The 22641-nt window shown below is 34.6% G+C and overlaps 2 protein-coding genes across 2 annotated transcripts; one reads left to right on the plus strand and one right to left on the minus strand.

Moving 5' to 3' along the window:
* The first annotated feature begins 6064 nt into the window (after positions 1 to 6064).
* On the plus strand, positions 6065 to 20300 carry LOC145574888 (myosin-2-like). The gene is made up of 24 exons (XM_081632767.1): positions 6065 to 6604; positions 8719 to 8820; positions 8914 to 9057; positions 9176 to 9329; positions 9417 to 9444; positions 9676 to 9844; positions 9987 to 10050; positions 10158 to 10171; positions 10255 to 10339; positions 10555 to 10658; positions 10757 to 10895; positions 11752 to 11870; positions 11961 to 12113; positions 12198 to 12287; positions 13132 to 13209; positions 13311 to 13469; positions 14143 to 14343; positions 14761 to 14966; positions 15052 to 15187; positions 16730 to 16859; positions 16987 to 17139; positions 17236 to 17351; positions 18454 to 18666; positions 19385 to 20300. Exons 1-24 carry the CDS (start codon positions 6116 to 6118, stop codon positions 19868 to 19870), a joined length of 3732 nt encoding a protein of 1243 aa, XP_081488893.1. The 5' UTR covers positions 6065 to 6115; the 3' UTR covers positions 19871 to 20300.
* Positions 20301 to 20741: 441 nt separating this feature from the next.
* On the minus strand, positions 20742 to 22358 carry LOC145574889 (chlorophyll a-b binding protein 3, chloroplastic). Its single transcript, XM_081632768.1, has 3 exons — positions 22135 to 22358; positions 21849 to 22010; positions 20742 to 21397 (listed from the first exon to the last, which is right to left on the minus strand). Exons 1-3 carry the CDS (start codon positions 22255 to 22257, stop codon positions 20888 to 20890), a joined length of 795 nt encoding a protein of 264 aa, XP_081488894.1. The 5' UTR covers positions 22258 to 22358; the 3' UTR covers positions 20742 to 20887.
* Between the last annotated feature and the right edge of the window lie 283 nt (positions 22359 to 22641).

Consider the following 22641-nt stretch of genomic DNA (forward strand, 5'->3'; position numbering starts at 1 on the left):
ACTTATTCAGTTTGGATTGAATTGGATTTTATATGTAATCCGAATAACTTTGTTTGAGTAGTACCCTATTAACCTGGCATGTTCAATGCATAACAGTGAACATCAACACTTTAATTATATATCACCAAATTTTAAAGAAGTTGATATTATGATTTATATATTGAGATTACTTTAACACAAAATTATATGTCTATGTTTATAATAAATTAAAGAATGTCGAAGGGAATAATAAAAATGATGGTGAACCATGCTAGGTCGAGCCATGCAGAAACCATATGCCTTAGGCCAAGATAGCCTAGGTCCACCTAATATTATATTGCACCATGCCAAAACTTTCAACAAGGCAATCGATATACGGCTCGAGCCGTGTGCTAATGTGCTATGTCGTGCTCGTGCATTTAAGTCAAATTTAATTCATCTTGGCATGTATTGTTAAGGGAGTTTACCGTGCCTCATTGAAAAAAAAAAAAAAAGTGGCCCAAACCTAACTCATAACCCAAAACGCAAAGTAGCATCCTTGTGCTGATGTGTGTGCCTGTGTTATTTGTTTCGTGTTGGGTCGTGTCGTACCATAGGTCGGTCCAAGCCAGTACTATACTAAGTAAATAATGCTTAAAGTCAATACTTGTCCTTTTTCTATATGGTGCAGTATTTGTGGGATAGAGGAAGTATATTGCGAAATGCTGTATTTTGTACAAGAGTATTCATGCTTATGAAAATGGATTAAATATCTATATCTATATTTCTATACTTTAGTATTTAAAAACACAAACCATCATCCCCATCATGCCACATATAAACTTTATTTTTCACTAATGCCACATGTCACCTCACATTTTCATTAATAAGGGCATGTTCACTTCAGCTTAATTTCAATTCAGTTCAGTTCAGCTCCTAATTTTTTTCTCTCATCATAAAATATTCAGTTCAGCTCCAATCAGTTCAGTTCAGCTCTAATCAGTTCAATTTAGTTCAATTCAGCTCAATTCAGTAAATGTGAATAGGCCCTAAATGTAAGACCCCCAAATCTCCCTCTATAGAAATACCAGTATAATACGTATAATTATACCGTAGAGATAGACTTGGGCGTATTACCGCCGCGTGATTACGCAAGGCTACTCAAAATACTTAACTCAATAACAAAACTTGCAACGGAAACTCAACTTTCTTTTATTAATACTTATAAAATAGTAACATTGTTATGAGTACTCAAAATAAAGATGAGACCAACATTTCTAAACTAGGTGAAACCATTCCCGGGACTCCATATGCTCAATTATTGACTCCACCCGAAATTAGTTAACACTGCTTACCATTACGGTAAACAGGGCGAACCAAAACAAATAAGAAATACGGATTAGCAAATTATGCTAAGTACGATAAGTGCAAGATAATGTAAACTCAATTTATTTGCAAACATGCTTTAAAAATCAATCCAATAATTAATCCATAAATTCCAAATTCATTATTCCAAAACCGATTCCAATGATTCAATATTCAAAATAATAGTTAATAAAACCAATTCCTTTATTAAGAACCAATTTCTTTTAATCCAATTCTTCACCCAAGTGTGCACACCCCCCAAGCTATTCTCCTTATATTACAAGACTATTCTTGAGGAAAGACCCGGTCATACAAAGTCCAAGGCCTTATCAATAAACCAAATTCGCATAGTGGGATTACCAACATGCTTATAAAGCATTAATAATAATAATAATAATTCAATGGTTCAATAAATCCTTTTAATATCCAATAAATTCCAATATAATTCAAACTCATTTTTAATAATTCCACATACTTTCAAAATCAAAACATTTTAAATAGATACTTAAGAATAAAATCTCATATTAATAACTTTTCAAAATCAATAACTCTTCCTTAAAAAACCTTTTATTTAATTCAACAAACCTTTTAAAATCAAATCCTTTATTTAAACATGATAAGTAATCCAAACCATTCAAAACATGATTTAAAAATCAATCATTCAAAATACTTTTATTAAAATCAATACCTTCAAACATAATTTATTTCAAAATCATAATTCAAATCAATTTAATTCAATCACCAATCAAATCATGTAAAACATGTTATTCAAACTAATCACTTTCAAAGGTATCTAGCCACTTAAACGTACCTTGATCCTTGCTAGAAAAACCATACAAAAAGAACCTCAAGAACCTTGATACCGAATATCGATCAACACTTCGCACTTTCAAAGTTCAATCACGAATACACTTTGCAAATAACATAACCATAAGGTTATCACAACATAAACTCAAATCTAATGTGCATGGATTATAAAACTCTTTTAAATTAATACTTTAATATAAAATTATAGCTTTGAAATAGGTATTTGTATTTTAGAAAACTAACCATGAAGAAAATAAAAGAATAGGATTAAAGAGAATTGAATTTTCGTTGGAAAGAATAGGCAGAACTTGCAGAGGTCATAGCTCCTTCAATATAACTCCGAATCGGGTGATTCTTGAGCCTAACCTCAAGGATTTTTTGAGAGGAACAATCTTCTGTGAAACATCAATACCCCAAAAAATGACCATAAGTGCCTGAAAAATGGCTTCAAAGGTATACGAGATAATATTTGTATGAAAAGAGGAGAAGAAAAGTATGAAAAGGTTTAGGGAAAAGAAGAATAAGAGAGAAGAAGAGAATTGGGTTTTTGGTGTGAAGAATATGAGAGGTATGAAGGGGTATTTATAAGCTAGCTCATGCAAGAATTGTAGCAAGAGAATGTAGAAAGAATTATGGCAAATAAGGTTTAAGAGATTACTTGGAGAAGTGAGTAAAAGAATTAAGGAAAGTTTGGATATTAAGGTGATTGTGTATAATTGAATATAGAATGTATGTATGTCATAAAAATAATAAGGACATTGGAATTACTTGGGGAATAATTAAGAAGAATGAATGGCAAGAAAATATGATGATTAGATATTAAAAAGATGGAGAAATAGAATTAAGGAAAATAAGAGATTTTGAGGAGATAATTAAAAATATAATTTACCAAAATAAGTCACCCAAAAATCCGTCATGGTGGCTTTAGATATTTAGGGAATTAATTTGCTAGTTTTAAGGAACTAAAAATAATTGTGTAAATAATATTTATTGTATAAAATAATTAATTAATAAAATTCCAATTATTCACTAAATAAAATAACTAAGAAAATCAGATTTTCTACACATAGAAAATCCGAAAATCATAGTTAATAATTTAGGAATTTTCGGCCCTTTTAAATAAATAATAAAATATAATTTTGTTTAATTAAACTATCCGAAATATATATAAATAATCCGGTTTTTAAAATAAAATAAATGGATAATAAATCTTATCTAAAATCCAAAATAATAATAAAGTTTTAAAATACTTTAGGCGCCGAAATTCAAATATCATTTTGGCTCCAAAATTCAAATAGTAAAATAAATTACTAAAATACCCTTTTTAAGAGAATACTAATTAGAAAATACGTTTCAAAAATACGGGGTATTACACTAAATCCCCTTTCTTATATTAAAAAAAAAAACCTAGCTTTTATTCAATACATGTATGCATGTTATTTGTTTTCAAAAAATAAAAAAATAAAAAAATGTATGAATGTTATTTGATTCACTTTCCCCCAACTTAATATCTTCTACAATTATATTTAATTTCCACCCTTTCTTCTCCATTATAAACTATTCATTTTCCATTTAAAACATATTACTCCCTCCGTTTTTTTTTTTTTTTTTTTTTTTTTTTTTTAATTTGCATCACTTGGTGATACGCAAAGTTTTAGGAGAGTAATATAATATTGTAAATAGGTGAATAATTTATTATAGTTAAAGTAAGATAGGGATTATGAAAGAGAAAATATGTGAGACAGAGTAAATATTTATACTCCGAATTATATAATTGGGGACCATGGAGGAGAGAGAAATGATAAATAATTTAAGTGAGATTTAAAGTAAGAGAGATAAATAATAAAGTATAGTATAAAGTTACCAAATAAGAAAGTGATGCATTTTAAAAGAAAAACTCCCATAAAAGGGAAGTGATGCATTTAAAAAAAATGGAGGGAGAATAAAATAAAATTTTATATTGTACTGTACATCTATAAACATTTCGTGCATTGCACACGGGCCGAAAGGCTAGTTATCTATCTATAGTAATATATAAAGAGAAAGGGCATCTTGGTTGATAAATTTGTCTTTTCCCAAAATGCCCTTCTCAATTTGCAAAAATTACTTTTCTTAGTTTTTTTTTGTCCTAAAAAAATTACATTTATATTATTTACCGGTTACATACCACAACTGCTCCCACTCAAAATTTCTAAATTTCACCTTAACTTCTACTTTTTTTTTTTAATTTTTTTTTTAATTTTATTTTTTTATTTAAGAACCCATTAACTATTCCCTTATTTAATTCCATCATTAAGCAAACCCTTCCACAATAATAAAAAACTACCGGCTACTGTAATTAAAGATGTAATGCAAATGCAAGGTAGAGAATGCAATCTTTATCGCCACTATCGCATACTCGTCGATTAAGGTGCTTTTCTAATTAAATTATATTGCCACAACAATCAAATAAATTTAATCCTTTTTACTAGGTAATATACCTTTTTATTAAAAAAAAAGGTATACCTAATAATTGAGTTTTTTTGATTTTTATTTTATTTTATTGAAACATGATTGTGAAAATTTATGAAGTTTTTTTTTTTTTTTTTTTTTAAATAATGATGATTTTTTAATTTTTGTTTTGAAGAAAACCCAACAAGGGCATGTATCATAATCTCTGTTTTTAAATTTTTTTCCATTTTTTTAATTAAAAACATTATGATTGTTATATTTGTGTTACTTTTTATATGAAATCTGATGAAAAATTAATTTAGTTGAAATTAAAATCTATCCGATGTTTTGTAATTTTTTTTTTTATCAATTACTTCATATTAGAGTAAGAAGAATGGAGTACAAATATTTTCAAAAAAAAGAAGAAGAAAAAAGAAAAAGAATGGAGTACAAATTCAAACAGTTTGCAGTTTTTTTTTTTTTTTGACAGGTACTCTGCAAGTTTACTGTACTGCATAGATTGCTAAATTTTATCTTTATTTATCCAAAATTTGAATGTATTTTTTTACAGAGTAGATTTACATCTACAATTTGGGGCCAAGATTATCTAAATTGCTTAAGAAAATTAGGGTATACAGTCTGATACTTATAAAATTATTATGTAACAAATCATTTGATAGAATACTATGTGGATTTGTTTCTTCCTATCCTATAATTTATAAATATTTCAATAAATTTATACGAGTAATTTTTAATTGTTAGATTTGAACTCCCTGATGCATTCTAATAGTATATGCATTTTTCTATTTTAATAATTTTTAAATTAAAAATATCTGAAAATATAAAGATAATGATGTACGGAGTAAAATTTAATACTAAAATTAAGTAGATTAAATCGTAATTATATATGGGCTAATATAGGACATTTCTTATATGGTACACGCGTAGCGTGTGTCTCTTAGCTTGTCCTAATAAAAACATAGAAAAGAAATCCATATTAAGCACACGCGCCACATACACAGGACTACAGGAGTGAGAGAAGTAGTGCCAGCCAAGCCATAAGTCCGTTCTCTGTTAAAATTTGAATTATTTTCAAAAACAAAAAAAAAACAAAAACTAATCTCCACTTTTTAATTCAAATAAATCACACAAAACTAAAACTGTTATTCCGTATTCTTTTGTTAATTATCTGGTGCCAAATTTTCTTTCCTTTTTCTCTCAATATTAAGATTAGGTTTTCAAAAATTACGTACAATCTACAAAATTCAACAGCTTTTCAAATTTACACACAAAATTTCCTTCTCCTTATTACTCATTTCTGACAAAATTTCCCAACTTTTCTCTCTCCTAATTTCTCCATTTTTAGCAAATTTTTTGCTTAGCAAAAACCCCCAATCTCACCTGAAAAACACAAAAATTCAAGAAAACCCATCAAAATTAATCAAATTCCCATCTGGGAAATTCCAATGTGGTCGATTTAATCACAATTTCTCCATTTTTATACCCTCTTTGAATCTTCAATTTTGTCAAAAATCCCCAGAAAAATTGGGAAAAAATGCTGTCAACATCGCCAACAATGATGCGGAGCTCATTGGAGGAGATGTTAGAGAATCTCCGGCGAAAAGACGACGAACAATCAAAGGATATTCCTCCGGCGTTACCTTCTCGGCCGACGTCTCGAGCTCGGTTGCCGTCGTCGAGTCAGCGGTCTTTGCCGGTGGGGTTTAAGATTTCCGGCGGCGGAGGCGGCGGTGGTGGGGAGGAGGTGAAGAGGAAGAGTGATGACGTGGAGGAGAGAGAAAAGGTGATGAAGGAAGTGGGTCCCTTGATTAGGAAGAGGAATAGTTTTGGGAGTAGTAAGAAGAAGATGAAATCGGATCAGTCGCCGTATGAAGCGGCGGAGATGGCGGAGATGGCGGAGAGAGAAAGTCGTGGTGTTAATGGAGGTGGCAATGGCGATGGTGTTGGTAATGGTGAGGGAGTCACGTCTACTTCTAAGGGTGTGATTGAGTGGGAAGATAATGTTGATTATTTTATTAAAAAGGTGATTAATCTCTTCTTCTTATTATTGATTTATGTTGGTGTAGTTCGATTCGATTCGATCCCATAGTCGTGGATACCATCCTCGAGACTTTAACTAACTAAGATAGTTGTCGTCCACTCTTCTTCTTATTGATCAAGTGACAGTGATTTATTTATTTTTTAATGTGATGAAATTTCAAAAATTTTCTTATTTGGGGTTGATTTTAATTTTTTTTTGTTTTTGTTTTTGACTGCAATGTGAAATTAATTTTTGGAGAATGTAGAAACTGGGGTTTACTCTTACATGGATGGTCCATTTATATTTTGGTTGTTATTAATTATTTAATTGATTGATGATATTACTGTTCATGAAGTTTGACCTGATCATAAGCTCAAGATTGTATTGTTTTTACTTAAATTGGGATTTGGGGAAAAGTTTGTGTATTGGGATTCTAGAACCTTAGCTTATATGATAAGGCAGACTGATGCGCGAATTTCTACAGAACTTTGTGAATTGGATTGAAGTGCCACTTTCAGTGCATTGGCTGCTGAACCACTTGATTATAAAAGATAGGGGGTTTGTTTAGTAGGATGTGAAGACAATTCTGGGATTGCTTTCCCTTTTGTTGGGATTAGTGATGAGTTGGGAAGTTTGGGACTTTTATATTTGTTATGGTTGATGATGTAGACTGTTTGTTTATTGGTGTTGAATCATCATGTTATTGTCACATATGAACACTGTGCACTAAGGTTGTTAGAAGACGACCCAAGGGATGAATTGGATTTTTACTCCTGCTGGAGTTTCAGCTCAAATGCGGGAAAAGTTCCCCGACTTGGAATTTTGATCAAATATCAATTGTTGGATTAATTTCTAGCTAGGGAATAGGGTATTGAACTTCAGGACGAGAACTGGAGCTTTGAAGTTTGCTTGCATCAACTGAGTTAGGGATCATAGTGTGACCATTTCAGCTTATTCTTTACTGCAAGTTGTTAATTTTTGAGGGGAAGAATTTTGTCTTCTAGAATTCTGAAAGAGTTTGCCTTTTTGCTCTCTGTTTTTATGCGCTTTACCTACTTTTGATCGATGGGCTGAGGTGCTGTTTTGTGTTTGAGCTTTGGTTTGTACAGTGTATATTTGCATGAGCTTCTGATATAGCATAATGGCGAGATTTTCTGTTGAATTCTTAACTATTTCTACAAAGTGCTACTATAAGTACTCAATAAACTCATGACCGCCCTCAATGTCTTTGTAGTGTCATCTAATGTAGCATTTCTCCTTGATTTTTGCTATTTGCGGCTTCCACTGGTTGAACATAGCTAAGTATTCTGCTTGGTATTGAGGATCCCTTGCTACTGCCTTCGTATTTTAGTGGAATCTGGAGTTCTGGACAGACTTGTATCCTTGACTGTTTCTTATCTAATAGCCTAATTTGCTCCTTGGTAAGTTTTGCACTGGATGTATGTGGACTGTGGAGTTACTCCATAAACAAGTTCAGTACATCGTCATTTCCTCATATGTGCTATTTCCCTTAAGTTGCCCTTTCATATGCTGGTACTGAACAATAAGAACCTAAATACAGCTGTGCTGCCCTTGCACAGAGAGGCAAACCATCCCTACTACCTATTTAGTAAATACAATGCAGGCCATTCATGAAGCAGACGCATGCCATGCAGCCATCTCAATTATCAACAACAGTCTCTCCAAACCAAAGTGAATCTGTTGGTGTAAGAACGTGTTTTAGTATAAGTAATGAGAAAATGTAGAATCCAGATACTTTTATTTATGGGACCATCTGTTTTGAGGCATAGTCACCTGGAACTGTGTCTTGGAGTGAACTTTAGGTATAATACTGTTCTGTCAAGAAATAGCTTTATTTCTTAAAAACAACTATCAAGACACATTTCAGGATTTGAGAGACACACCAGGTCCATACTTGTCAGATGCTGGATTGTTTAATGCTTGTCTAGTTTGCTGTGATGCCTCTTATATTATGCAGTTTTTCCTTTTTGTTACAAATCAAGCACAGTGATATTGGTCATCTTTGGAGGCATCCCCCCCCCCCCCCCCCCCCCCCCCCCTCTCCTTTCTGGTTCTTTTGCAGAGACACTTAATGTCAGTTTTTTTATGACTTTCAGAAACTTCGCGTTTGGTGTCGGCTTCCTTCTGGACAGTGGGAATCGGGATGGATAGAATCAACCTCAGGCGAGGAATCCTGTTTACAGCTTGTATCTGGAAATGTAAGGGTTTTTTTTTTTTCTTTTTCCTGACATGGCTTTTTGAGAAATGTTTTAGTTTGGATTTTAAACACTGATGAATTTTAAATGCTATAGGTCATCCAAGTGTTGAAAACAGACCTCCTACCTGCGAATCCAGATATTCTTGATGGTGTGGATGACTTAATACAACTTAGCTATTTGAATGAGCCTGCTGTACTTAGCAATTTGCAGTACAGATATTCACGTGATCTGATCTATGTGTGTGCTTGCCTTTGCTCCCTAAACATGGGTTCACTTCTTTCTTTTTTAGTTCTTATAAGATCTTGCCTAACTTGTCTAATTATTGTACATTCAATGTGGGGGCCTGGCTCTACAGAGTAAAGCGGGTCCAGTTTTGATTGCAATCAATCCATTCAAGCCTGTGCAAATTTATGGGACCAACTATATAACAGCTTATAGACAGAAGAAGCTTGCTGACAGTCCTCATGTATTTGCAATGGCAGATGAAGCTTATGATGAGATGATGAGAGGTCTGGTACTATCACTTACTATGTGGTGTAAGTTTGAGCTTTTAGTTGCAGTCATATTTGTATTCATCGTGTTTCCTTTTCTTGCAGATGGTGTAAACCAATCCATTATAATAAGGTGAGTTCAATCTTTCTATTTTACAGTCTTGTAAGCAGGATAGTTTTATTTATTTATTGTTACATTTTTGTTCCTTTATCACATTCTGTGCTCTTAGAGCTTAAGACTTTAAATCTGTACTGGAGTTTTGGTTCATCTACACTTTCCCTTTACTTTAGCTATGGGAAAAGTATAGTTGATTGTCATTGTATATCATTTGTATTAACCAGATGCATCATTTTCACCCTACAGCGGAGAGAGTGGTGCTGGGAAAACTGAAACAGCTAAAATTGCAATGCAGTATTTGGCTACTCTTGGTGGTGGTGGAGATGGCATTGAACGTGAAGTTCTACATACAAGCTGTATATTAGAAGCATTTGGAAATGCAAAAACATCTAGGAATGACAACTCTAGCAGATTTGTATGTATTCTTTCTTCTCATTGTCGGTTTAATTACTTTTTTCTGTGCTTGCCTCTGTAGTGTCTTTCCTTTAATGCCTGATATTTGCGCTACTCAACAGTCAACACTATTGTGATATAAACTGTATCTGTTCTGAATGCAGGGCAAGTTGATTGAGATTCATTTCAGTGTGACAGGAAAGATATGTGGCGCTCTCATTCAAACTTGTGAGCTACTCTTCCATTTTTTTATTCCAGAATTAATCTGTATATTATATGTATCGACTGACTTGTCATTGTTGCCTGTGGTTCATGCTAAATTTGCCTGTGGACAGTCCTCCTTGAAAAGGTAAGATAGCTCAGCTGATGCATGTTTGGGCTTTGTATGTATCATCTGTAGTCCTTTCCTTACTTCTGATATTGCTTTTGCAGTCAAGAGTAGTTCAGCTGGCTAGAGGAGAACGATCATACCACGTATTCTATCAGCTTTGCGCTGGCGCCCCATCTGATCTAAGAGGTTAAATTTAATTCATCGTTGGTTTTTTTGACCCAGCAATGCGATAGAAACCTGTTTATATATTTTTACAGTAGTTTTGCACTGTGATCTATCAGAAAGAAGTAAGGTGCAAAAAGAAAAAAGTATTTGTTTGTATAATATTTATGCCACGGAAAGGCTGTCCACATCATTCTAACTGTTAATCTGCTGTCACCATCACTTGAATGCTGCTGCAGGTAGATTGAACCTGAAAATGGGCAATGACTACAACTATCTCAATCAGAGTAATTGCTTGGTGATCGATGATGTTGATGATGCGCTGAACTTCTGTAAGCTTCAGGTGATGAAATTTATCTAGATGATAAATGTTCTACAACGTATACTGCAGTCAATTTTGTTCCGAACATCTAAATTTTATTTCTTCTTTGATCACATCAGGAAGCTCTAGATATTGTTCGAATCAATACTGAAGATCAGGAGAGACTGTTTGCAGTGCTCACTGCAATTCTATGGCTTGGGAACATATCGTTTCAAGTTATTGACAATGAAAATCACATAGAAGTGATGGCGGGTGAAGGTATAAGTTCCTGATTCAGTGTAGTAAAGTTTGTTTTGCTTGCTCCTTGCTTTGCTAATTTAAGTATCCTATTAATACTTGGTGGTTTTTGCTACCTGTTAAATTTTCAAGGAACTGTATTGAGGAAATATAATCAAACATTGAACGTCACTGTTGCATATACTACCTTTTGGCAGTGTCATTTAACCAGACTCTCCAATTTACATTAAATACCTTTTAGCAATTTTTTTTTTTCTGCAGCCTCAAATTGCTGTTCTTGCCACATAAGTACATATTTTCCCTTTTTAAAAAAAAAATTAATATAAAAAAATCATCAGCTTCTCATGTGGCAGCTATTTCTTGTGTTTATCCCTACCTTTCAAAAAGTTTGAAATAATTTTTATGAATAGTGTTTGGACAATCATTCCCTCTAAAATATTTATTTACTTATTTGCCTTCATTAATGTTAATTGCCTCTTTTTTTTTGAACTCTTAGTATAGTGTACAGATATTTATACTCCTAAAAATATTTGTTTACATATTTTCCCTCGTTAATGCTGCCGACAGCCAAATTTGTGACATAAGGCCTAACCAAAAAAGCTCCCAGACATGGCTAGCTATGACGCGCGTGAGCCACCCTTGTTTAGGGTAAACAAAATTAAAATAAAATAATGGCTGCGTGTTTAAGCTTATTAAAAGTCAGATGGATGACTCGGTGATGTTTAGAAATAGGGCTATTAATTTTTAAGTTATCTAAAAAAGCAGGTCAGAGTTTGCTTCCATGGATTATAATAAATACCCCTTGTCCTTCCATTATATAATGTTTATAATGTTGACAGTTTAACTAATACTATTGTTGGGGTTGATTGTTTGGCAGCTCTGAGTACTGCTGCCAGGTTGATGGGCTGCACTGAGCAGGACTTGATGTTGGTTCTATCAACTCGTAAGATACAAGCTGGCAAGGATAATATTGCAAAAAGATTAACTTTACAGCAGGTATGTGGGCTTATACAGATACTTCATTAATTGGCAGAATACACACTCTCTTGCATGCAATGTGACTTGTTTAATATCACGGTTTTTCAGGCAACAGACACCAGAGATGCTTTAGCAAAATTTGTCTATGCTAGATTGTTTGATTGGCTTTTGGATCAATTAAATAAATCACTAGAAGTGGGCAATATACGGACTGGACGGTCCATAAACATCCTGGATATCTATGGTTTTGAGTCATTTCAGGTTGGCAGTTTAAAGCCACATCGCTAAGTTGTCAAATGTCAATTGATTCTTTCTTCTTCTCTTATAGTAGCGTTTTTCTTTCAGAAAAATAGCTTTGAGCAATTCTGCATAAATTATGCGAATGAGAGGTTGCAGCAACATTTTAACCGTCACCTTTTCAAACTGGAACAAGAGGTAGGCTTTGATCTATTTCGGTACTAAACTATTTGTGCTAGATTTTTAATGTTGTGAAAGCAAAAGCTAAAAGAATTTATGAGACTGCAAAAGTACCTGCCTCCTCATGTCTATCAAATCTTTCCTTACATCAAATGGTCTTGACTTGTAATAGTGGGCCTTATGTAAATAATGTTAAGTCTTAATTGGTTGTGATTAAGTTGCCTTTGTTAGAGCACGGGCCTCTCAACACTAAAGCTTCTGTTGCGTATGTTTGAGTCTCTAACAGCTTTTCTCAAATATGATAATGAGGAAAATGTTCTTTGTCATTTTTACGGATTAATATTGCTAACATCGGCTAGGCTGCACCCATGAAAGAATATAGTAAAAACACTTGTGAGATTAACTGAGGTTCTATCCCTAAAATCAATTGACAATGAGAGAAATCTCTTTCTAGACTTGATGTTGGTTGCCTTCTCACCTCTTTATTTGGGGCAAATGGACAATTCTTGTGTGCACTTATTTGTGAGATCTCAGCATGCTTTTATTGTAACATTATCAACTTAACCGCTGTAAGTCACTAGAGGCTTGATATAGACACTAGTGCTTATGCAATGACAGGGTGCTTTCCATGCTGGATTTTTTTTCCCCTTTTTTTCTAGGACTCACGGTTAATGAGAATGTGCTTTAAGCAACCAAATTTTATTATTATGTACTTTATTCATGATATGTATAATGTCATTTTAAATAGGCCACTGGTTAGCGTCTGGATTCTGGACTCGTGTGTAAATTTTTTAATGTAGTTATCTTCATGCTTATCAGAAATATTTTAATCTGTTTCTGACTTGCTGCTATGGTACCTTAGGATTATGAAGCTGATGGAATTGACTGGACTAAAGTTGACTTTGAGGACAACCAAGAGTGCTTGAACCTCTTTGAGAAGGTACTGCTGTTTAATGTGGATAGTCTGTATACTTTTAAAATAGCCAGGCAATTTTCTTGTTTTGAGAATGAACTTCAATTAAGATGTTGTCTGCCATGCAGAAACCTTTGGGGCTTTTGTCTTTATTGGATGAGGAATCAAATTTTCCCAAGGCTACAGATCTGTCTTTTGCCAACAAGCTTGATGAACACTTAAACTCTAATTCCTGTTTTAAAGGAGGTAGAGATGGGTCATTTAGTATCCGCCATTATGCAGGACAGGTAGGCTTGTTGTTGGAAATCTGTCTCTTGTGTGATTATATTCCATTTAGGATGATTTTTTGCGTGATATGCTTTACCCCTTTACCTCTAGCTACTGGATTAATTATAAAGCATGTTGTACTAATAAACACGGTGTTATATACATTGTTAATTTTTAGCCCTGTGGTGGATTTTACGGGGCAATTAATCCCTGGTCAAGCCCTTCTCTCTCTCTCTCTCTTTTTTTTTTGTTTTTTAATGACCTGTCCAAACTATTGTTTTATGGCGGATGGAAATTATAGTTGCCTGATGACTAGATTACCTATTGGATGTTGACCACCTGTAATATCTATGTGATTTCCATGCTTCAAATTTGTAAATCATTCTCTTTTTCTTATTATATTTTTTCTGTGTGTAAGGTGATATCTTGATAATTGCGGCAATCTTATTTTTTTTTTGTTTCAGCTCCATAATTAACTCACAATGAGATGTTTGATATGGAGCTTGTTAATTTTTGGTGATTTTGATTTTTACTTGCATGAATGAACAGTTTTTTTTCAACTAATATTTTAATGTCTGGGTGCTCTAATTATCATCAATTCCTGAATGAAATCTTCTGTGATTATGTGATTCATATTCTTTCAATTTCATGGTGATTCTTTAATCATTTAATCTTGCTTCTGTGATTCCTCAGGTTCTTTATGACACTAGTGGCTTTTTGGAAAAGAACAGGGATCCATTGCACTCAGACTCTCTCCGCCTACTCCTGTCATGTAATTCTGCACTGATTCAGCAATTTGCTTCTGGCATGGTTGATCAATCTCAGAGTTCTAATGGCCCCAATTTCCAATCTGCTCTGGACACCCAGAAACGAAGTGTTGCAACAAAGTTTAAGGTCTGCTGTGCTCACTTAATCCTGCTTCTAATCTATATCTCCCTATTTTTAATAAGACTAGAAATACATCTTGTCTTTCTATTCCTGTCTGTTTATATGGTGGCATTGTCAATGTGAAAGATAATGACTTAACTGTTCAATGGTCTGTCTGTATCCGTTACAAGCTTTTTTAGGGTAATGGCCTTGAGATCTTCTGGAATTGTAGGTTTTTCAGGAGGTGCTATATAAGTATATATTATTGATCAAGTGATTGGACTATTGATTTTGTTCATGGCAATATAGTTCATTTACCTTTCCTTTCTTCTCACCATTATTGTGTAGCATTTTTTTTGCTTAAAGAGAAGCATGGCTGTTTTAAATTTGATTTCAAAAAAGGAATTTGCTCCGTAGTTCTTAGATCCCACTCTCTGCTTGCAGAATCAGCTTTACAAACTGATGCAACAGCTTGAAACTACCACTCCTCACTTCATTCGCTGCATAAAACCAAACAGTAAGCAGCTTCCTGGTGTTTATGAGAAGGATCTTGTCTTGCAACAGCTAAGATGCTGTGGAATTCTGGAAGTTGTCAGGATCGCTAGGTGTTGTTATCCTAGTCGAATAACTCATGAAGATTTTTCTCAAAGGTATTTGATTAAGGTCCTTGAATTGATTAGACATCAGTGAGTGAATTTTCAAATAGGTTCTTATGCATTCCTTGGTAATGTCCAGGTTTGGCTTCCTGATATCTGATAAGAGCGTATCTCAGGATCCCTTGAGTATATCAGTTGCTATTCTGCAGCAATTCAACATTCTTCCTGAACTATACCAAGTTGGCTATACAAAATTGTACTTTCGAACTGGGCAGGTAAGAACCACCATTAATTCTTTCCTTTATGTAATGCTTTCTGCGTGTGTCCAATTCCCCACCCCCCCCCTAAAGGCAAAGTTTATTTGCATGATCAGATGTTATGGGATGGGGGTAGTAGCATTCTCCTGGAAATTACATTGTATTTTGTTTTGGACATGTTTAAATCGACCAGGTCTGGAAGTGAATATTTCTGATGGATGTGTAATGCCATTGAGAAGTGTACTTGTTAAATTGACGGATCCTTATTACTTGCTTATACTCTAAAGTTCTATCTCTCTTTTTTTTATTTTTTTATTTTTTATTCTCTGGGCTTGTCTTCTTCCACCTTTTCCTTTATGCAAAGGTGGGGTACATTGCAGTCTCTATAAGTTGGGCAGATCTAGAGAGTGGAAAGGAGTAATTAAAATGGGTAAACATTCATCAGAAGATAACCACTTTTCTCATCTTTGCTTAATGTGATTAGTTCACGGTCACCTGTATATTTCTTCTCTACCTTCTCAACTTCTTTTTGTGTGGTTCATCTGTCCCTAGCTGTTGAAGTGTCCAATTGCAAGATTAAGGGCTGAATAGCAATTTCAAAACTTTATTTTTCTCGTGTGCACATGTGTTTTGCAGAATATTTACCAAGTTGGGATAGGAATTTGTAATGTTGGTTATAGTGCTCTTGTGGAATACATGAATTTAGAGTGTGAAGAGAAGAGAGTGGAGAATAAAGGGAGGAGGGAGAGAGAAGGTGGGATGGGGAGTGGAGTTCTAAGAGTATTTTTGTGATCACAACAACAATAACTGTCAACATGTGGAGATTTATATTGAACTTTTCTTTTTTTTTGTTTCATTTTAACTAAGAAAGATTGAAACACTCAAGTCATTTAGAGAAAAATATAGTACAGGATCGCCATAGTACTTTATTTACTTATCTCTCCCTTTTGCATTATGTATTATTAGGGGCTAAGCAACAATTGCTACATGTTTTCATGCCATTGAGCAGATTGGGTTGTTGGAATTAATGTAAACTGTGAAATTAGCAAGCTATGATTGGGTAAAACTGTAAAAGTAATTTATACCATGATTTCCAGTTACAATGTTTCTGCAAATTGTCGCTCTACCTCTAACACAGGCTGCTATTCTTTGTATGAGCTGTATACCTGCATGATGATGTGAGGGTAGATATAATTTGGGGAAGATGTAAGGTTTATTTAGATCTAAATCATAGATCCAGGTTTTGTTTAGTTTGTGAATCTGTGTTGAATTCAAGCATATGTGTGAGAATTTCTATTTTATGTTATTCTTTCAGTTAGCAGTTTTTGAACAGCCTTTATCTAGATGGGGCTACCCTTCTACTTGTTAGTTGATAAAGTGATAAACACTGGTTTGTGTTTGCTACACTATGCTACAATTCCTTGCATTTTTAAGCTGAGAGACTTAAAGAAGGGGGCTTCTGAATTGTGTCACCTTTCTAAATTTATTCTTCTTCTGACTTTTCCCATTCCTTTGTTTGTTGACATCTATTAACGAGCTATTATGTTTTGTGAAATGTAGATTGGAGCATTGGAAGAAACAAGAAAACGAGTTTTGCTGTCCGTGACTGGATTACAGAAATGCTACCGTGGTTACAAGACTCGTACTGAGTTTGTAGAATTGAAGACAAGAATTTCTTCATTGCAGTCATGTAGTATTCATATATATGCCCCCCCCCCCCCCCCCCTACCCTTTCATTTTTTTTTAAAAAATTTGTGCCCCGTGACATTCAACGTGTCTTTATTTTGAATGTCTGCTCATTGAATCTTCTTGTGCAGTCATCCGTGGTGAAAATGCTAGAAAAAAGTATGATATTCTTTTAAAGAATCATAAAGCCTACTTGCAGAAGCACAAGAACATGCATAACGATAAGCGTAGTGCATCAAAGGCTTTGGATGAGCAGCATAAAGCAATCGTACAATTACAATCTGGTAAGTGGCAAGGTTCCACTGTCTGGATTATTACTTATTCATTGCTATTTGGTATATTATTCTCATTTTTTTCCCCTTGAAAATTATTTTTAATAGTGGTACGTGGTTGGTTGGCTCGGAAGCATTTTGATGATATGCTTGCTTTAGAAGACCACAGTGTCAAAAATGTGAAGAATATGAAAGAGAGAGACATTAAAATTAGACAAGTGAAGGTACTGTTATTTATGCTTATGAGTTGTTTTACGCAAGTAATGATTATTCTCAATTTGAATGATATCTTAGCCCAGTCTGTGTAATGAAGATAAGGTGTATCATTGTATGTAGCACTTACAAATATATGTTTTTCCTAGTTAGGCCTCGTTTGGTTTGATGTAAAACATTTGCAATGAAAAATTAGTTTTCAATCACAACTTCGAATTAATTTTCCTTTGTTTGGTTCCTTACATGGAAATGTGAGGATAGATGAGAGGAAAGTTTAAAGGAGGGAGGAAAATGTGGCTTCCCTTGAGGAAAATATTTTCCTCCATTGCAGATGCAATTTTTCACCATCGGGAAAATTGTTTTCCACCCTTTCACAAACCAGACAAAGGAGAATGGAAAAAAAAAAAAAGGGAAAATGATTTTACATCAAACCAAATGGGGCCTTAGAATCAGTTGATATCCTCTATGCTTGAAGGGTTAAAGCTATAAAATTTGGCTCCCATAGCTTTACTAAAGCTGTTGCCACTAGACTTTATAATCTTTTTAGTGCTATTTTCTTGAAGGATCTTCTACAATGTTGCAAATGGTACGTGGTTTCCTTTTCCGGCTTTCACTTTGTATATAGCTCATGTTAGTTATGTACACACCACTCATGGATTAGATCCCTTGCATGTGTGTTTTTGAGATGGGAATGTGATGTTTTTTTTCTAATTGAAATTGTTGCCTGTGTATTTGTCAGTGGGTGAATAAATAGATGAAAAATGTAAAAATAGCGTAAGTGAGAAGACCGAGAACCCCAACACTGAACTATACTGCCTTGGATAGGAAATTTTCTTGTGGATGGGTCTTGTACTCCTGTCTTCAATGCCGTTGCTTCCTGAACAGTCACAGTCCTCCGATCCTTTTTGTTCTTCCCACTTTTTTTGGCTCACAAAAAGATTCTGATGGGGAGAATAAAAAGGGTTGGAAGGAGTAAATGAAAAGAAGTAAATATCTAGTTAAGGCTTTACCTAAATTCCAAATTGTCTTGTGTTTCTTGTTTAATTTTTGGCCTATCAAAAAGACAACTGTTCATTTGAAGGAAAGATAATGTAACCCTTGTTGCCTGACCAGGATTTCTCACCTGCAAATGTTCAAGTTTCCAATAAAGTTGTGGAGGAGCTTCAAAGACGGGTTGCAAGAGCCGAAGAAACTTTGGTTCAGAAGGAAGAGGAGAATGCTTCATTAAGAACACAGCTACGACAGTATGAGATGAAATGGTCTGATTACGAGGCTAAAATGCGGTCAATGGAGGATATGTGGCAGAAGCAGATAGCTTCGTTGCAAGTAAGTTTAATATGTTTATATACTATTTGTACTTGCATGCATAACGTTCTCCCTACTTTAAATGAAAATATTGGGAACTTCTTACAATGCTGACCGCATAATTGGAATCTAATTTATAAGAGAATTGTCCCTTGGGTTTTTGAGTTATTCTTCTGTGCTTAGACTACTGCATCAACAGATTGACCTGGATGGGTTATGACCTATAATAATTGTATCACCCTGGTGGTATATAGGCCTGGTTTTCTAGGACATAATAAATTAATAACTATCCTTTTCTGGTCTCACAGAGAATCCATCTTGGCAAGTTCTGATTTGTGAAGTCTATTCTAAATAAGATCACATCTTCTGGTTTGTTATAACTGTCTAGATGATCTGGTGTAGGTCATGTATGTGGCTTTAGTGGCCAATGATTGGGAGCACTTTTTGTACTGTATTAGTTTGGTAATAATTACTGTTTTAAGAGACATAAATCTTTTTTCTTTTTGGGATGAAAACACAAGTGCTTACTTTATCTATTCAATTTGGCTGTTTCTTTGTCTATTTTTGAAAATTGGAGGTATCCAAAACGAAAAGCATGTAAAAAATATACTAAAACTATGCTGATTTGTACTTCACCAGAAGTAGAGATCCAAATTTATAGGTCACAACCTGAGATTTTAAAAGAACTAAGTAATTCTAAAACTAGGACCCTTTATTTAACAACTTAAAATTATTGCAGACGAGCCTTGCTGCAGCAAGAAAGAGTTTTACCCCAGAAGATGCTGCCGGTCAACCTGGAAGGCAAGAGGCTTCCCCATCACCTTGCTCTTATGATTCTGATGATAATTTGTTCATGGGCCCTCGAACTCCTGGAGAAAGCACACCCACGAAATATTCAGTTCCCATTGCTGAAGCTCGAGAGGCAAATGGGGGTGGTGACCATGGTGTTAATCCAGTCAATCATTTAGCAAAGGAGTTTGAGCAACAAAGACAAGCTTTTGATGAAGATGCAAGAGCGCTGTTTGATGTCAGGTCTGTGCAGCCTGCTCCAGGTATGAATTCCTTTGATGAACTTCGGAGATTGAAGACGAGATTTGAAGTATGGAAGAAAGACTACAAGGTTAAATTAAAAGAGACAAAAGGGGCGCTGCACAAGCTTAGGCATGCTGATATGGAGAAGCATCGCAGGAAATGGTGGGGAAAGTTGAGTGGGAAAGCACACTGAACCATAGGAACATAGGAGATGAATTCTGCAAAGTTTTCTTGGAAAAACTTCGCTCACCAACTTCCTGAGCGGTGAAGTTCTCTGGCATACTCTGCAAGTTTACCTTGCACGTAGGAATAGTTAGGGAGAGAAATTTGTGTTGTATGTCTACCAATTTTTGTTGCTTGGTGGAGAAACCGACAATCTTAGGGTGTATCTCAGCCTAAAACTGAAAATTACCGTCCAAAAGATGTGGCAATATTCAATGTGTATATATGTGCTGTTGTTAGTGATGTATTCTTTACTAAATAGCGAATGTAGGATCAAAAATTGGGGTTAGATAGGCTTATGTTGTATGTGTGTAAAGTTGTAGCCGTCAATTAGTTTGTTGAACTTTGTATCTTTTTATCTTTTAGTGCAATATATCTTCATATTCTTCTCTTTGTCGAAATTGTATTATTCTATGAAATCTTCAAAGATTGAAAGGCAGTGTACTTTAACAAACTCTTGAATTCCTCCAAATTGGTTGTGTGCTACTGTCTAATATGTTGTTGTCAAATGTGTTGCAGGAATTTGCAATCTCCAACCCTCAGGGGTGGCTTACAGGAGATCGCAAGGTAAGAATCTGCGACTATTTCTGTTCTTTGTAAATGTGTCAACATTTTTGTCATTTTAGTAACGACTCTTACGAGTATCATTAAGTTAAATATAGAAAAGTGTGATGTTTAACAAACTAAAAATAGAAAGTGGCCTATTATTTATTTGGCTAGCTCAAATAGACGTGTAACCTATTATTTTGGAATTGAGGGGGTATAAGAAAGTGTACTCAATTATTAAGTCATCTTAGGTGTACTCAATTATTAAGTCATCTTAGGTAATAGAAGCATTAATATTCTTCTTAACACTTAAATTTGATTCAATATTTAAACTCTAGATTGAACATAAATAAACCCCATATGTGCACTAAAGATTGTTCTTATGTTAAGACATTTGAGCTCTTCTTAACACAATTTATCTAACGATCATATACAAACTAACTTATGATCCGGGGACAAACTTGGTAGCATATACCCAGGCATTGTTTGCCACAGGGTTATCAAGGTGATCCAAAAGGTTCTCCAAGGGACCTTTTCCGGTTACGATGGCCTGCACAAAGAATCCGAACATGGAGAACATAGCTAGCCTTCCATTCTTGATCTCCTTCACCTTTAGCTCTGCAAAGGTAACCGGGTCATCGGCTAAGCCCAATGGGTCAAAATATTGGCCACCTGGGTATAGGTCATTGCCCTCCCCAACTCCGTCCAGCCCATTAATGCGGAACCCTTCAACGAGACCCATAAGGAGTACTTGGAACCCGAGCACGGCTAGAATGCTTTGAGCATGAACTAGGTTTGGGTTGCCCAAGTAGTCAAGCCCACCTTCGGAGAAAATTTGGGCACCAGCCTTGAACCAAACTGGCTCCTTGAAGTCCACTTTAACCCATTTCTCTAAGACTTCAGGGGTAATGCAGCCTAGTGCTCCAAGCATAGCCCAGCGTCCGTGGATGACCTGAACAAACATTTAGCATCAGTGGCATAATGGTTAGTTACTGACAAATTTTCCTAAATGTATTTACGTATTTACTGTTCATAGATGACAATTCGATCATTGATTGTAGATTTTGAACCAAGTTTTAAGTGTGACCGTAAAATATTTTCTGTACAACCTACAAGCAAATAACTATTATCAAACTAAAATCCGATATCATGACCTAAATTCAATAGCATGACCGAGTATCCTAATTAAATCCTAGATGTACAAAATATGTCTCGGAAATCCCTAAAATATATTTGGAAACACCGCAATATGTATTTTAAGTATACCACGGGTTATAAATTAAACGTGATTCAATTTAAGGACCACCTTACAAGGTACAAGCGTATAAGATGGAACATGAAAAAGAAAAATGCAAAATAAAGGATTGAAATGATAATTAAGCAACAAAAGTAAAGAAAAGAACCTCAAGAGCCCTGTTTCGGGCAAAAGCCTCAGGATCAGCAGAGAGACCAGCAGTGTCCCAACCATAATCACCAGGAAACTCTCCTGTTAAGTAAGAAGGTGTTTGTGCTGAAAATGGTCCCAAGTATTTTACTCTGTCTGGTCCATACCAAAGTTCATTTCCCTAACATCATCATATCATGCATAAATAAACTAAATTAGTTACTTCCCTCGTTCAAATAAAATCAAATCAAATAAAACATTGTAACAACAAACGGGTGTATTATATACAACATGTAAGTACGTACCATGGTAAATTTGCCAGTTCCCATAGGAACGACATCTCTAAGGGCGTTACCATTGGATCCTTTGCCTTGCCCTAGGAAAGGGGTTGGTCTAAGGACAGTGCCGGAGCTTAGCATTGATGCCATGGATAAACTTCTTGTGTATTAAGGTTAAATATTTTTTTGTTGTTGTTGTTACTAATTTAATTATTTGGGATGTAGAAAGGGCTAGAATCAAGTCATATATATGAACATATTATGTGTTGAGGAAGTGAGTTACAAGTTTTTGTGGACATAAATGAAGAAGTGGCAGTTTTTGGTGGGACAATAAGGGGTTGTATTAGCCAATGAGGTGGCTTCAAAAGATATTATAATCTCACCAACATATCCTCATATCCAATTCTTATAATCCTCATATCTATGTGTCAATTTGGATTATTTGGTTTTACTACATTGTACAACTATGATTTAAAAAAAAAAAAAAATAATAATTTTAATAATATTAAGGAAGAATTCCATGAAGTCGTATTT

This window comes from Chenopodium album, chromosome 13 (assembly GCF_948465745.1).
Source record: "Chenopodium album chromosome 13, dcCheAlbu1.1, whole genome shotgun sequence".
Lineage (NCBI taxonomy): Eukaryota > Viridiplantae > Streptophyta > Magnoliopsida > Caryophyllales > Amaranthaceae > Chenopodium > Chenopodium album.

Excerpts from the sequence above, each read along its gene's own strand:
- LOC145574888 (XM_081632767.1), top strand. The coding sequence starts at position 6,116 with ATGCTGTCAACATCGCCAACAATGATGCGGAGCTCATTGGAGGAGATG. Across the intron at positions 9,445-9,675 it reads AACCAATCCATTATAATAAG|CGGAGAGAGTGGTGCTGGGA; the intron begins GTGAGTTCAATC and ends TTCACCCTACAG. Across the intron at positions 13,470-14,142 it reads TCCGCCATTATGCAGGACAG|GTTCTTTATGACACTAGTGG; the intron begins GTAGGCTTGTTG and ends GTGATTCCTCAG.
- LOC145574889 (XM_081632768.1), bottom strand. The coding sequence starts at position 22,257 with ATGGCATCAATGCTAAGCTCCGGCACTGTCCTTAGACCAACCCCTTTC. Across the intron at positions 22,011-22,134 it reads GAACTGGCAAATTTACCATG|GGAAATGAACTTTGGTATGG; the intron begins GTACGTACTTAC and ends TGATGATGTTAG. Across the intron at positions 21,398-21,848 it reads CCCGAAACAGGGCTCTTGAG|GTCATCCACGGACGCTGGGC; the intron begins GTTCTTTTCTTT and ends ATGTTTGTTCAG.